At 33.1% G+C, this 17,678-nt stretch overlaps 1 protein-coding gene across 1 annotated transcript; it reads right to left on the bottom strand.

The window, feature by feature from the left end:
* Positions 1–1,259: 1,259 nt before the first annotated feature.
* LOC134273233 (uncharacterized protein DDB_G0283697-like) lies at positions 1,260–10,978 on the bottom strand. The gene is made up of 6 exons (XM_062755428.1): positions 10,855–10,978; positions 7,124–7,191; positions 5,074–5,113; positions 3,995–4,827; positions 2,318–2,398; positions 1,260–1,287 (listed from the first exon to the last, which is right to left on the bottom strand). Exons 4-6 carry the CDS (start codon positions 4,684–4,686, stop codon positions 1,260–1,262), a joined length of 801 nt encoding a protein of 266 aa, XP_062611412.1. The 5' UTR covers positions 4,687–4,827; positions 5,074–5,113; positions 7,124–7,191; positions 10,855–10,978.
* Positions 10,979–17,678: the final 6,700 nt, after the last annotated feature.

The raw sequence follows: 17,678 nt of genomic DNA on the forward strand, positions 1-17,678 counted from the left end.
AGTTGGAAAGAACTCAGTTAAGAAATAACTCCCTCTGTTCATGAAGTCACGAAAGCTCAGCATAAATTTTCATTCAGTGCAACAGGCTGATTTTCTGGGACTAAAGCATCAAGGGCCGAAATTGAACTGATATAAATCCAGTATTATGACTTGTGGCACTTTAAAGACGAAGATAATTACCTCGTTTTCCATGCCAGAGTAGCTTATTTAATGACTTTCTGATCCATCAATATGTAATTTCATTTTTCATCATATGAGGAAATGGAGACCCAAGGACCTTCAAAAATAAAGAGCAAAAACTGGTGTTCGTTTCTTTGGCTCAGTGTTTCACATATTCTGTATTCTTTATTAAGCAGACTGAAAAATGTGCTTAAGATGTCTATTCAATATGTAATTAAATTAACCTTGTTCATAGAATATTAATCTAACTAATCAATGTTGAAATTCCATTATACCCCTTCCCCCTTACCACCGACAATTTCAATACCGGCCAGCCTGTCTTTGTTTGATGAGGGCCACCGTGAATGTATACTACAAAGTTATGTATAAACTTACTGTACTGACGGACCTAATTATTTTATTGCCATTGGCGCTCATTGACACTTATTTAGAAATTTGACCCCTAGCTTAAACAGAACTTCATGCTCGGTGTTTTTACAATAAAATTAAAGTAATGGTCTTATTTCAAAATGTGAATATATTCAGTGCAACAGGTATGAACAAGAAGCCAATTAAAAGCCTATCCTAAAATGTGTTTCATTGTTTTTTTATAACTTCTTTTATTTAAATGGCAACATTAAAACAAATCTTTATGACAGCTATTGACTGCAGAATGTAGATAAGCTATCATCTAGCAACATACATGTGAGCTAGATCAGCTATCATCTAGCAACATACATGTGAGCTAGATCAGCTAACATCTAGCAACATACATGGGAGCTAGATCAGCTAACATACAGCAACATATATGGGAGCTAGATCAGCTAACATACAGAAACATATATGGGAGCTAGAGCAAATAATATCTAGCGACATAAGTGGGAGCTAGATCAGAAAACATCCAGCAACATATGTGGGAGCTAGATCAGCTAACATCTAGCAACATACATGGGAGCTAGATCAGTTAACATCTAGCAACATATATGGGAGCTAGAGCAAATAATATCTAGCGACATAAGTGGGAGCTAGATCAGCAAACATCCAGCAACATATGTGGGAGCTAGATCAGCTAACATCCAGCGACATGTGTGAGAGCTAGGTTAGCTAACACCCAGCAACATAAACATCCTGCAACATATGTGGGAGCAAAATAAACATCTAGCAACATACAAGTATGTGGGAGCAAGCTCATTTTGTAAAAACTGCTATTACATCAAGTCATAAAATGAATGCTTTCCAAATATGCTGAATTTAGTTCCATGATAGCTATTACTCTGTGAAAAATTGACAGAATCCTATAAAATGTGGTCTTAATCTTTACCTCTCCTATATACCCTCCAGGGTTCTAATTTCAATCAAACGCCATGAAACTTTAGTTACAAAATAAAACAGAAAAAAGCAGAATTAGCCTGGGTTTCAAATCAATATGAAGAAAAAAAAGAGATCCCAATAGGAAAGAAAGAAATTCTACTGAACTGAACTTAAAGTGAAATAAATTAAATTCTTTCATGCAATATGCATTGTTCAAATTTTAAATCAAATTAATGAAGAGCTAAAATACATTTTTTTTTAAAATAAAGTTAATGCAATATCTTTTTATTTGGAGACCTTTAAAAATTTGTTATAAAAGAATGTCAATTTTTTATTAATCTATACATGTCAGTTCACCATTGTAATATCTGTTAATTTGTTATAACAGAATTAGTTATAACCATTAATTTAAAAATAATTGTTTCCCTGGGGATTCCAAAAAGCTTTGCTATATTATTCCTGAATTCTCAATATATTTATGCCATTACAAATGAGAGAACTACATGTACAAGTATTGTTTTGACCTTGACCTTTGACCTCCTTTTCAAATATTAACCTTAACTATAATACCTTTTGTGCCCAAAAGAATGAGCTTTTCATATATTGTTACAAGTGCATTAAAATAAAAATGATCTTTCCAAAATGTACTATTACTTTTTACTTCATGACATACAAGTTTGACCTATTTTTCAAAAGATTTTTTAAAAGGGGAAGGCGGTGTTTTAAATGTTTCAACATCAAAAACCCAAACTTCTTTTCAGAAACAAAATAAATTTTGAAATGTCCCAAAGTTTTGCCCGATCAATCGCGTCTAATTTACAGAACAGCCCACATACGATTACCTTACCTGAAATCCTGAGTGCTGATTTTACTGGTGTTGGTCATGTTTGTAGTATTGGTCAGGGAATCTCCACTTCTGGCTGGGCTTCTGTAAGACAAGAAAAATGCCAAACAATTATAATTATACTGTACCACTTCACACCTATTATATATACCAGTATAGTCATGTTACTGTTGACAATTGATTTTTTGATTATCACTTCAAATCATATCTTCCCATTTACATCATGGAATTTCTTATTCACCTCAGGTACGTAATTGCATCCTTCATGAAAATGGCATTAGAAATGGTGATGATTATTTAGGGCTTTTCCTATTGGCAATTTGTTCTCAAGATGTTGGAGAGAAAATTACTAAAGATTGGGTCAAAGATCCCAACGATCTGAGCTCATCCCATAAAGTAAAGTTTGGTTGAAAGTATTGCATATTTTTTTCTTCTGACATTTTGCCTAGTTTAATTTCCCTTTAAATTGATTGCTACCTTCTGCATTTTTTTGTTCCTGCTTTTATAAGAAAGAAAACAAATATGTCATTTGTAGTATTTCCACTAACATTTAAAGTTTCAGAGAAAATGAGAAAACTTTGGTATCTCCGAAAAATAAATTTGAAAAAAAAATTGATCATAATGCTTTAATCCTATTCCAAGTCAATAAAGTAATCTTCAATACAGAAAACAGTTTTAATGTCAATAAAATTGCCTAATCTCCCACAGAGGGCCCCCATTGTATGAAATTGAATGACTGGTCTTGCCTCTGGGACTGACAAACTCCTGTTCATTGCGGCCTCCTGTGTCTCTAACAATATTGTGCCCAGTTTCTGGAAATACCTCTTCTGTGATTCAGCCCAAGATATACTATCTACCCTAAAGGTCAACTGGGCATGTTCTTCCGAATTTGGCCCCAGGGACAGAATTACGCATTCCTTGTTTGCATTTTTGAAGGAGACCATACACATTCTATTGTACTTAATGAAAATTTGCATACCAAATGGGTCGTTATCAGTTTTGCAATTTTTAAGTTTCTACACTATTTGTCATCCAATTCTGTATGATATGCAATCTTCAAAATGTCTTCATTCATTAGGTTTTCTTTGAAGTTATACTAGTATCATTTACATGCATTGATTAGTACATCAGAAATTTTTGACAAAAGTCAGAAACAGCACTTTGGGACTTTTAAATTGCTTCAACCTATCAGTATTCAATAGCTTATTAGTTAAAGTTATTTAATTCTAATCAGAAATTAAAATCACAAACAAATAACAAACAATAATCTAGCAAAAAATGTGTCGCAAAAATTAAGTGATATACTGTAAATCACTTTTTATTCACGAGAACTTTATTTTCGCGTAATTACGCGAGACAGTGTAGTCGCGTAAATTTAATTCTCGCGTATAATAGTATTCCTTAAGAATATATAGAGCAATAACCACAATTCGTGAAAATTTTGTCTCGCTTATCAAGAGTCAATGACTATCTCGCGAAAATAAGGTGTCGCGAAAATTTAGTGATCTACAGTACAGTATTTCTGTTGTTACAGACTATCGATTTCTTTTTTAATCTGCCTATTGGTTAACATATATGAAACCCACACCAAGCTAAAAATAAATGAAAAAAAAAAACTTTCAAGAAAGAAGAGGAAGATAATATCCTTCCTGTGAAATCCTAGATGAAAATGGTACCTACCCTCTGTTTGTATAGGAATACTGCCTGCTCTTTCTTGGTCTGCTATTATAAGACATGTGCTCAGATTCTGTGTCACTCCGACTCTGAACATAAGTGGTTTCTTCATCCTGATAGTACTGATCCCACTCTCGACCGAAGTCTCTGTCCTTCAAGTCATAACCACCCCGATGATTGTGCGTATAAGAAGGCCTACGATCCTCCTCCTGATCGTAATATTGCTGTCTCTCTCGACTGCTGTCTTCACTGATCGTTCTATCCATTGAGTGTCGATCTCGGTTGCTCTCCTCGCTATACATTCTGTTACTCTCCTCACTGAAGGCCCTATCATACATCCGTCCTCGACTGGAGGACTCTTCTTCACTGATTGTCCGACTCATCACTCTTCCTCCCGAGTAACTCCCGTCCTCCTCACTGAAGCTCCTCTCATTCAGTTTCGGACGTTCGTAGTCGTCGTACTCCTCCTGGTCGTATTCGGATCCCTGTAAAGAGTAATCCTGATCCTGATCGTAATCCGGGTCATCTTGACTCCTTCTTTCAGAACAGTGCGTCAATTCTTCTTCATCGTAAGATTCGTTATCTGGCTCCGGAGATAAATCCCGCTGATAAACATCGTGGCAATGATGATCGTTGTACGACTCCTCTTCGTCAAAACTTTCAAATCGGTCGAAAGATCCTCGCCGATCATCATCCATACCCCCTCCGTCAAATGAATCAAACTGTCCATTATAGTAGAAATCTCGACTAGGTTCATGGAGAGGAAACTGTTTGACGGACACATTGTGTTGGTGAGGATATATTGTCACTCTTATAATCACTATCTTCAGACATCCCAGCTGTCAAATTAATGTTACAAGTTATATATCATATGCAAAAAAGAGATGGCAAACAAATAATCAATTGACTAATATGACAATACTTTAGAAAAGTTAATTTTTTTCAATTCAATAAAATTGACTACGAAACCATTTTGAATAAAGTGATTATTCTGCTTGCAAACATGAAAGCTTTAGATGCTTCTTTTTCTTTATAAACTACAGATTGATTTAGGAAGATTTTTCCTACATATCTGTCTACTTAACATTGAGTGGAGTAGGTATTTTGGCGCTGTATGGTCATTAACTGCAAAATAACACACAAAATACCTGTAACAACTAGATAATAGTGCTAGTTATCAACTTTACACAAAGCAATCCTATAAGGCTGTTAATCTTTCACAAGGGTATAAATATTAATAATTATCACATTTTAATTTGTTCTTGTTTCACTCATATTGAAATTCAAATGAGAATATACATTTCATGACTTCAACAATATGGAATACAATTTACATATTACAGTAATTATATTACAACTTAAAGTAGAAACTGACAGTTACCATGCTGGTAATCAATACTATGTGTAAATCATTTTTAAATTGAAAAAATATCATCTTCTTGACAAGTAAACTTTAGCATTCAAGTATACATGACCAAGTTATGTAACCTTTTGTACTCTTGTGCCATGGATTAACAATTATGTCTTGATACATACCTCTAGAATTACAGTGTTGGAATTTAATAAAAACTTTAGAATGGAGGACTCAACACTTTACTATCTAGTCACTAGTACTTTACTGAAACTGATTGACATATACTTCTTGGTATCTAGTATTGAGAATTTATCACATATCTCTTGGTCTACCTACTCAGTCTATAGTGTTCAGGACTTCACACATACCTCTTGATCTGTTGTGTTGAGGACTAAACGCATACCTCTTGATCCATAGTTTTGAGGATTGAGGATTAATGCATACCTCTTGGTCTAAAGTGTTGAGGATTGAGGACTTAACGCATACCTCTTGGTCTATAGTGTTGAGGATTGAGGACTTAACGCATACCTCTTGGTCTAAAGTGTTGAGGATTGAGGACTTAAGGCATAACTCTTTAGTGTTAAGGATTGAGGATTTAAAACATACCTCTTGGTCTATAGTGTTGAGGATTGAGGACTTAAGTGACATACCTCTTGGTCTATAGTGTTGAGGATTGAGGACCTAACACATACCTCTTGGTCTATAGTGTTGAGGATTGAGGACCTAACACATACCTCTTGGTCTATAGTTTTGGGGATCAAGGACTTAACACATACCTCTTGGTCTAAAGTGTTGAGGATTGAGGACTTAACACATACCTCTTGGTCTATAGTGTTGAGGATTGAGGACTTAGCACATTACCTCTGGGTCTATAGTGTTGAGAATCGAGGTCCTAAGACATACCTCTTGGTCTATAGTGTTGAGGATTGAGGACCTATCACATACCTCTTGGTCTATAGTGTTTAGAATTGAAGATTTAACTGACATACTCTTGGTCTATAGTTTTGGGAATAGGACTTAACACATACCTCTTTGTCTAAAGTGTTGAGGATTGAGGACCTAAAACATACCTCTTGGTCTATAGATTTGAGGATTGAGGACCTATATAACGCATACCTCTTGGTCTATAGTGTTGAGTATTGAGGACCTATATAACGCATACCTCTTGGTCTATAGTGTTGTGGATTGAGGACCTATATAACGCATACCTCTTGGTCTATAGTGTTGAGGATTGATGACCTAACACATAAAATTGTAGCTTTGAGGATTGAGGACCTATATAACACATACCTCTTGGTCTATAGAGTTGAGGATTAAGGACCTAACACATACCTCTTGGTCTAAAGAAAGTTAAGACTTAGCACATACCTCTTGGTCTATAGTGTTGAGGATTGAGTACTTAATGCATACCTCTTGGTCTATAGTGTTGAGGATTGAGGACCTAACACATACCTCTTGGTCTATAGTGTTGAGGATTGAGGACCTATATAACACATACCTCTTGGTCTATAGTGTTGAGGATTGAGGACTTAATCACATACCTCTTGGTCTATAGTGTTGAGGACTTAATGCATACCTCTTGGTCTATAGTGTTGAGGACTTAACGCATACCTCTTGGTCTATAGTGTTGAGGATTGAGGACCTAACACATAACTCTTGGTCTAAAGTGTTGAGGATTGAGGACTTATCACATACCTCTTGGTCTATAGTGTTGAGGATTGAGGACTTAAGTGACATACCTCTTGGTCTATAGTGTTGAGGATTTAGGACTTAACACATACCTCTTGGTCTATAGTGTTGAGGACTTTTAGTTTATTCTCCAGCTCAGCAGCTTCAGCCTCTGGGAGATCTTCAAGTAAAAAAAAATTAAGAATCAAACATAAATAAATTATTCAGTTATTATCAATTTCTATTTTTTTAAAAAAAATTCAATGTGCAGTAACTTAAAAACTACAGTACACTTGATACTACAGTTGAAACAATTCTGACTCTGTGTCCATTATTTTTTCCATAATACATGTATCATTTTTGAAGTCTTTCACCCTTGTAAATTGAAATTATACTGATTCCACAATAGCAATGCAATTTTCTACGTTCTTTTTTTCAGTGAGGGTCTAACATAACTGTCTTTCTATCCCCTTTCAATTTTTAGTTACATAACAGTCATACACTTCAAAATCAGAAATGTTACATTTATCTGAAAAATTACACATCACTTAACTTCCTCCAAAAACATTATATGCATCAAACATTAAAATATTAATCACTTGCAACTTACCCTGAGAATTCAGACCATTATTTTGTTCTATAAAAACTGAATTTAAATCATTATTGATTAAAAGGAAATTCAAACTGGTTTTCTAAAAAATTTGTCAGGCCATAAATATTTCTGTATCAATAATGCATGGGATGTTGATTGGAACAATCTTATATTAATGCACCTGTTTATATGAATAAGTCTCGTATTAACTATAATAGCTATGGGAATCACATTTATGAAAATTGATATCAATATTTTTATATTTAGCTTCGTGTGGAAGGGGTTAATAGGTCTATAATGTAAAATCATTATTTTTAACATCCTTAAATGGACAATAGAGATAATCTGTATAAGCAGATATATTGTGATTTTATTGATGTCACAGGAGAAAATGAATAATTTACATGTAGACAAAAACATAAAGATGTAATGTCATCCTTAAAGCTCAATCAAGATAGACTAAGTAACAAGGTAAGAGGGGGGAAAACAGAATTTGATCAAAGTAATGTATTTTTTTATGCTCTGTTGCATTTTTATTGAAACCTGTGTCTAAACAGTGTTTTTTTAAAAGTTTTACAAACAAGTAAATGTTCAAACAGCTATCAAAAAATACAATTACTAACTCCTCCTCTTAAAAACCATAACCTCCATATAAGAAATCTGAAATCAATACATGCATGAAACAACTAAGGTAATTTTTCTAAAATATCCATTTTACTTTAACCTCAAAGTGTCTCCAGAAAGGTCATGAAAAATATATGCCAAAGGTTGCATTTATACATGTTCAATAGAACCTAACTCAATACCCCCCTCTAGCTTGTATATATTAGACCTGATTGTACTACACAAAAGAAAACATCAACAGCATATTGATAAACTTCTATCATCCTTGGCTAATGAAACAGAAATCCAGTCTAGACAAGCAGTCAAGCAATCAGACTTAGTTTCATTGATTACCATGTTCAACTTTATCCCTTGTTGGTCTTAAGGGACAATGCTTAAATGGAAATTTATGCATACATATCTAACCCAATTCCATCTGTGGGCATTATATAGCAAATATTATAAAAAAAAAAACAATCTTTTTTTGAAAAGGGACCACAGAGAATGTTCTGTTTTTTCTCAACTACATTCTGTAATGTTTTCTATGGGAATCTGGTCAAACTCAAATGGTCCCTGCAGAAAATTGTACGCAAGCATCTCAAACATTAATTGCCCATTCTAAGGGAGTTTATCTGGGGATCTCAATGACCCACTCAATATAGACCTATATGTCAAGAAAATTTTTGACTTTCAGGGAAATTTTGTCATATTGCTAAGAAAATGCATGAAATAAAGCTTTTAAATTATGTAAATTAATTCATTTAATTGGCAAGTTTCATAATTACTATTGATAACCTATATCTGTGCTATAACTAAGTAGATTGTTGATGGCTTAATTATTGCATATGTATAAAAGAATTAAGGAAATTTTTAAATAAAGTTTTTAATTTTACTTTTAATTTTAGCTCTTCAAATTCTTTGAAAAACTTGAAATTCAGTAATATGTCCGTGTTTCCAATTTGATCTCTTTATAATTAAGAAAACAAATATCAGTATTTATGCTCATAGCATATGCACCCTAAGCAATTCCAGTTGTGGAAGATGCATGTATTAATGGGATTTTTTTTAACACAGACCCCCCCCCCCTTAACCTTAATTGTATAAATACACCCTGTCTCAATAAAGTATTTATCAGAGACATGAAACATTCAGTTCTTTCATTTCTATAACCCCCTTTTCCCTTCCTTTTTCTTCATTTGCTCTGAAAAAAAGGTCCATATCTCCTTTCATTCTCTGCTTATCTTTTCCCATTCTGTCTGATTACAGACTCTAAATGATAGCATCCTGTTCTTGAAAGGAACTTGTTTCAATACATTAACAGAAATCTGTAAGAGTACACAATACCAACTTTCCACAGATGATCATTATAACTTAATCCTAATTGCTTTTTTATGAATTACTGCATCTGATGAAAAAATGGAAGAGTTTACCAAGAATTTTCAGATCAATATTTTACCATTTGCTGACCTACATATTGGGCACCAATGAAAGCTGGGGGAAAAAATTTGCATTTCATCAGAGAGAGAAAAAGTTCTATAGTTTATTTTTCTCCCGATTTCTTTTTCCCATGACAGTCATGAATCTGTCTTGCACAGTTTGTTATGAAATTACAAGCCTCAAAATAAATCCTTTTTTGCTCTGTTAATTTATGAAGAAAAAAATCCTTCGTCTTCCTAAATATGGATGGTATATTATTTTGTATGGTTCATTGGGGGACTCCAAGACGATAATGAATAATAGTAGGTCAATACTTCATTCCAAGAATAATTCAACCTTAAGGCACTGACTACTAAGTGCAGACTAATACATGAAAATGCACTATACAGGGAAATATAAATATGTACTATCTTTAATGATGATTGCATTCAATCGATTTTGACATCTGCAAGTGGTATGATCTGTCTTTGAATACTAGACCATTTACCTATATCACTAAAAGTTCAATCAGCAATACAGCTCTAAATTCAGGCTGTATGTTTAATTAAAACTAAATTTAAATATACCTAATAATGTGATTTTTTATGTAAAAAATTGAGGACGAATGTAGAAATGTTGCATAATATCCCCAAAAATATAGAAAGTGATGCATCTAACAACATATCATGTTATGAAATCATACAACGGACACTTTAGAAGGTGGCTGAAAACTCCATTTAGATCTTATATAACTGTCAGGAAAAAAGCTTAAAAATTAGATCTAATGTAACATTTTATTCTTCTAGTCAACATAAGTATCTAATATCCAAAATTGTATAGGCCAGATTGTCATATTTATTAATTTGGGGGGACGGGGTAGTATTACACTACAAAAGTGGCAATTTTCTATTGAAGCCATGCAATAGGCATGAATTTAAAATTATCATAATGTGGTTGAAAATTTAGTTGAAAATTTTAATTGTAAGCTGGGCAATTATTATTTAGGCAAATTTAAGCTCAATACAACTTGTAAATATAAACCATATTATATTTCTTTTCTTTCTATATCAACACTGGGGTATTTAAATCTTTCCTATTTGTTACACCTGGTTGCTTTTAACTTATAGCTGCTCTGTGTAGTATAACTCAGTATCAATTATCCTTTTTGAATCTGTGCAGTTTATTTATGATTCTCCCCAAAAATATAACCTTATTATTTTTAAAAAAAATTACCATAAGGTAATTCAAATCTGGCATCTAGAAGTATTGTGTGGCCGGTGGGGAACCTTGTTCCTGTGATTTTGCCGCTTCTCATTATCAGCTCACTGTCCAAGGACAACCACCTTCCTTCTCCTTCCTGAAATGTAAGAACATCTGTAACTAGTGCTAATTGTAACGGGGATCGTTACAGATGTTCCCCAAACGCTCCCCAACTCCCTTTTGGTGCCATATTCCCTGTAAGCTTCATTAAATAAGACAAACTCTATGCATCTGAGATTTTAACAACATTTACAAAGAAGTGTACAAAAATCATTTAAACTTTAGCATTTCACGCGTGCACATGTGAATGCATTTGCGTCATGACCTTATCATCTTGTCTGCACAATCTATATTTTATTACACTGAGTATTAAAGTATTTAATCCAAAATTATTAATAAAATACGCTCATTCAAGTGTATGTTTGATTTTACTCATTTCGTTAGAAGTCCATTACATCTATCGATGTTCTAAATCCCACCCCGTTTGGGTGAAAACTAAGAGAGTCATAGCTATTTAAAGTTTCAGCCAATCAGATTGCAGCACTTGTTCACACACGTGTATGTATGTGCATGGTGAGCATACCTACTTGTAGAAGTCCATTATATATCTATGTTCCAAATCCCATCCTGTTTGGTTGAAAACCAAGGGAGATATAGCTGTTTAAAGTTCCAGCCAATCAGATTGCAGCGCACGTGCATGCACGTGTTTTCATGATAATTGCTTTATTTCTTGTTGTAGGATATCCTAATACATGGCTATGTTCAAAATTTCAAAGGATTTCGTCAAAAAACAAGAAAGATATTGAGACTTTAGTTGCAGCCAATCAGAGCGAAGTGCACGTGCATGCGCGTGAGATCTTGCTATTTTCACCATGTCGTCATGTCTATACTACTAATATATCCTCACATTATGAGTTTCAAAGCATTTCATCCAAAAATAGAACAGTTGTGGCTATATCTATTATATTGGTCATTTCACGTGTTGCACGTGCACGCTCTTGCAAGCACGTGCGCGCAAAATGACCTTGATTCCGCAAATCTACATAACATGTCTACTAACCCTAAAAAGGTTTTACCTACATCGGACGAATAGTTTACAAGATCATTCCCGGACAAAAAAGTTCCAGGAAGAAGAAGAAAAATAATAATAATAATAATAATAATAAGAAACAGAGTAAAAACAATATGTTCCCCAACTTCGTTTGGGGACCATAATTAAAAATCAACAACAAATGTAATGTAATGTCTTATGTAAAAAGAAAACCCCAACCAGATATACTGGGGTGAGCTTACAGAATGAAACCACTACCACAATCTTCTGTAAATTGCTGGATTCAATATTTCTACTTTAGACAGTTACAGAACCAACATAAATTATACATTTTTTTCTGCTATTGATCTGAACTTGTCTTAGTGCCCTTGAATTAAGGTAGTAAAACATTTTTAGGACATAACCAATATGTGTCAATTACAATATAATAGCTTCCAAATCTTTTCACTAACCAGAATATGGCCAGGACAGGAATTAAGCATATTTCTAAATGTGACCTTGAACTTGTACAGATGACCTTGAATCATGACAGCCAGAGACCCTCTGGTCATAACTATATAATGTGTATGTGTTAAGTGTGAACTTCCAGTGATTCTCCACTAAAAAGTCATGACCAGCTAAGATAAATTATATACTTTTTCTGTCAATAATCTTGAACTTGCCAAAATTACCTTGAGTCAAGGTCATGAGATATTTCTGGTTATAATGAAACTTGCACAAATATGTATCAATGTGTGTGAATTTGATTAAAATATCATGAACCACTGAACTCAATGTATTATGAAAAGTCAGAAGGACTGGGAAAAACTGAAGACAAACAATACAAACTCTACATCCCACATTAATTAATGGTGGAACATGAAAATAAAATTCCAAAGACATTGAACTAAATTAGTTAATAAAATTCTTTCTGGACAGGCAAAGTTGATATCTAAATAATTCAGTGAACACCCACACATTAATGGCAAGACCCTTATAATGCTACTTAAACAATTTGATACCAAGTGGGCAGTATGGAAAGTGGAAAGGTGTCAACTTTTGGACATACTATGACACTTTTATATTGTTTTCATAATATGAGATGAACACTCTTTATGGATATAAATTTAAATTTTTACAAAAAAAGAACTTTGCGCGTAATGGCCTAATTATAAAGATTTTTCCTGTATTTCCTGTGTATTAGTGTTTACTGAGTAAGTAAATTTACGGGAAAGGGGTGCCCATAAAAATTTAAGAAATTTAACCCCCCATCCCCCATCAAAAAAAAATTTAAGTATATCTTTAAAAGTCTGCTATTGTTGTTGTATAGAGAAAAAAAATATTCTTAATAGTTTGTATTCATGGAGCAGTGGTTCGAGTACTATTTGCTCTAGAGTTGAAGAGTAAGGAGTTGATCTTGTGTTGCTGGTTTGAATCCCACTGCAGGACTTGGTTCTTGGGATATCACCATATCAATTGAGTTCTGTGACACAGTAGGTGCTGGCACAATTAAAAAAAACATCCTGCACTGCTTAATGGCCCTGAGTGCTGAATCTTAAGTTTGTAGCCCTCATGGCATCTCAGTATGGGTGAAAATTTTATAAAAGGGATGTTGAACAAACAAACAAGTAGGGATGTGCGATTTTATCGGTATCCGGTATATCGCGATTTTTTGTTGCGCGATACGTATCGTGATACGGAGACCTAAATACCGGTCTTAAGGTACATATTATTAAGTCTAGAAATTATTCATTTATTTGTTCAATCTTTCAAATTACAATTACAGAAAGTATAAAAAATGTTGTAAAAAGTGAAAAAACGGCATTTTACCGTCCAAACATAATTGACTTTATATACATAAAATTTTCAAGAAAGTAAAATTTTGTTTTTCTAGCATATTTTTTTAGAAAAATAATGACTTTTCAAGTAAAAACATTGTAAAAACTGCTTTAAAAATATCATGATATTATCGTGATATTGTGGGAAAAAATCATGATATATCGCGATACGAAATATTTGGCGATGCCCATTCCCTACAAACAAGTTAACTAAACAGTGGAGTTGGATATATAAATATTTTGATGAATCTATGAGTACAGTCAAACAAGTTAATCAAATGATTGATTGAATCAATCCCATGGTCCATTAAACTGGTTAAGTTTGGGTCTAATAATATTCATCAAATCATTAATTACCAGTGACATTAGCTTGGATATGTCAGAAATGGAACCTAATTCCAATTAACCAGACTCTATAGTGAGTATATAGTTGTATTCATATAAATTGTTTGACAAACATGATCACTTTGGCTTTTCCATCGTCAATTTTCTTTATTTATGTAGTCGTTATAATTAATACATGTTCGCAAATATTACCTTTTAACTTGATCACATGTGTTTGTCCTACCAATTGTTAGACCTATGATTTTACACTGAATTTGAAGGAAATATATGGAGATAAAGAACAGTATTCAAGATCAAAATTTCATAAAACAATACAAAATAGAAGCAGAGCAAACACAGACTTCTACCCCAAGAAATCAGGAGTGGATCAGGTGCCATGGAGGGGTGAGCATCCCCTGCCGACAGGTCACACCCGCCGCGTGCTCCTTGTCAAAATCGGGAAATAACGGGATTTTCCGTCTGTCTGATCTATATATTTGGCTCAGAATGGGTGTGAACAAAGTGTACTCCTTCTTTGCACCCGATTCTATATCTTGAAATTTTTGAAGGTTAACTAATCAATCACTGTTCGTTAAAATATCTTCAATTTTTCATTACTTTTACTTTCATATAGAATAGTTTAATTCTATGTCTCTCGACCAATAGAATTAAACTATTCTCTATGAAAGTATAATACTGAAAAAGTTAAAATATCTTCAACTTTTTAAGTATTATACTGTCATCTAGAACAGTTTAATTTTATCTGTCGAGAGAGGGCCAAAAGCTATATTCTTTAAGGGTAATATTTTCTAGCAATGATAAACATAATTTGACAATGTAAAATATCATACACAAGGGTTTTACTTTGCATAGGTAAATAAGGGCTTATGGTTTACGGCATGAATTTGTACACCAAGCATGGTAAAATAAAAAGCATTAAAACAACACATCCTCACTTAAAAAAAACTTTGCCACCTCATTTGAGAAAAATCAGAGATGATTTCAATATACATGCAACAATTATGTAATGGCAAAGTAGAATATTTGTCAACGTTTTCGAAAGGCTAAATGTTAATTCTATATTTCTATAGGAGTGCGCAATTGAGTACGCAATCCTCTTAAAGACCAAAGACAGTTTAACTAAAAAATGCAAACATCGATGTAGTAATAAAAGACCACATAAGAGGAAATAGAATATCATTAATGTATGATTAAATACAGCGGTTTTTCTGATCGTCATGGTCAGTAAACAAATGATGTCCTAAGAAGGAAAAAGTCAACAGAATTCCGAAAGTCAACACTCCCACATAAGGAGGGGATAAATTAGCGAGTTACTCAGAATTAAGTCACTTTGTTGACTTGTACTTATATTAACACACAGGAATAGTTAGTAAACTTTATATACGTAAACTGGTCTCTAATTTTTGGGATGTCAAATTAAAAATAAGAATAATAGTTGGAACTAAAAGAAAACAAAATATCCATGAACTTGAGAAAGTAGGATTACACATTTAATACAGATGAATATATAATTAAAAAAACAAAATTATGGTCAAACTTTGTATGAAAGAAAATTCTAATCACCTATTTGAAGCACTTAACGGGAAATAACTCTAATATGTTTTAAGCGAGTTAATTGTCATACATGAAGAGTTATTTTTTGGAGTTATTGTTCTTTTTTTTATATAGCTCCAGCTTTAATTTGTAGACTTTCGTTCATTTAAAAAAAATTGATGAACCTGTAAAAAGCTACATACCCACTCATAGAAAAAAGTGAATGTTTCTTTCTCGATGAACTGGGATTTAATTATACTAGTGTTAATCAATCTTATACCCATAGTTCCCTTTCTAAGGAGAAAATTCTTTAAAATCATATATCATTTTTAAATATTTTTCATATTCCTAACAACCAAAATGAATTTGAATCACTATAGTTAATTTGATTCCAAAACTTCATAAAAATCCTCATAAACAAAGATACAAAGTGGTTTTCAGTAAATATGTTACCAAGCCTTCTTTACTATTAACTAAAATATTAACGGTAGTGAAGGAGAAACTTCAGGAGTACTGTGCATCAATATATACAAAATGTGGTGTAAATCAGATGTGAATACTAAAAAAGATCATAGGAACTTCTGGAAAATTTGAAATCACAAAATTTTACCAAAATCAATGGCATAAACATTAAAGACTTTTCAACTTCATATACAACCATTCCAGATTATAATTTAAAAAAAAAAAATCAGGCTTTTTGATATTAATGACAGCTGCTTTTTCAATAAAAATTGAACTCGTAAATTTACTAACCTTTTCATCGGTCATTGCTTATTTGAAAAATTATTTTGTTGAAAAAAAACATTCTTATTGTACAGACAAGTACACTGAAGTTGAGATTTAAAAGATGCTTGATTTTCAGATTGACAATATTTATGTGGTTTTCGGAGATCCGGTCTTCCAACAATCTATTGGAATTCCCATGCGTCCCGTTATAAGCAGACCTACTTTTGTATTCATATGAAGCAGATCTTATTGTGAAAATAAGAAACACTTGCTGTGGCCTTCAAGTCGACATTTAGATACATATATATCGAACATTTTGTCAAATAACAATGGTTATTTCGATTCTTATGCCGATATAATATATGCCGGTGAGCTTGAAATAAAAGATACCACAGAGTCTGACCCATCTGTTTCAGATTTGGATAATTTACTTGAAAAAAAAACGTTTATGGTAATCTAACAAACCAAGCTTTATGTTAAACGTGATGACCACCTTTTTAATCGTCAACTTCCCTTATGAGGATTATATCTCTCGGCTAATTCGATACGCAAAAGCATCCTCCACGTATAAATAATTTCTAAATCGAGATAAAATATTGACAAACAAGTCTTAAACGAGGTAAATTATATTATTTACAAACAAGTTGGTTGTTAAAATAAGAATATCAGCAGTCTCGTTTAAACAAAATATGGGAATATAATGATCAGTATTCAAGCTTAAAAGTCCACTAAACATTACAAATTCGGAGCGGAGCAAACACGAACAACCAAACAGCAGAGGTAGGGTCAGGTGCCACGAAAGACATTTCACAAATCATTTCATAAATTCTCTTCTTATTCTCGTATGGGATAAATCAATAATCAGTCAAATCGTAAGTTCTACGGTCGATTCAATGACCTTGTCGGCAAATACGATTTACCAATAAGTCAAATGCTCACAGACGTTTTTCATACTAATTGCTAGGGCATTATACGAGGGTTGTCCAAAAAGTTCGTGGACAATGACGTTTTGGTTAAAATAAATGGTTTATATGCATCTATTGTATATCAAAATATTTCTTAAGAAAAACCAAGTCAGACGGATTTATTTATTATTGATGAAACTTACTATTTTTGTAAAAATCGGAGTCTTGAAAGATCGCAGATTGTGCGCACGGAACAGTCTGACGTTAAGGTCCAGATCTAGTAAATGAAAGGTGCCTACAGATTTATCAAACTTGAGAAATAAATTCCTTTATTGATGCTTTACAACTTTAGCTTGGTCAAATAAGGTGTTTCGGGGCATAAGTTGTAGGTAAACAAGATGAAAAACTGTATTTCAAGCT

This window comes from Saccostrea cucullata, unplaced genomic scaffold, assembly GCF_032062105.1.
Source record: "Saccostrea cucullata isolate Sc308-1 unplaced genomic scaffold, CSIRO_AGI_Scuc_v1 ctg741, whole genome shotgun sequence".
NCBI lineage: Eukaryota > Metazoa > Mollusca > Bivalvia > Ostreida > Ostreidae > Saccostrea > Saccostrea cuccullata.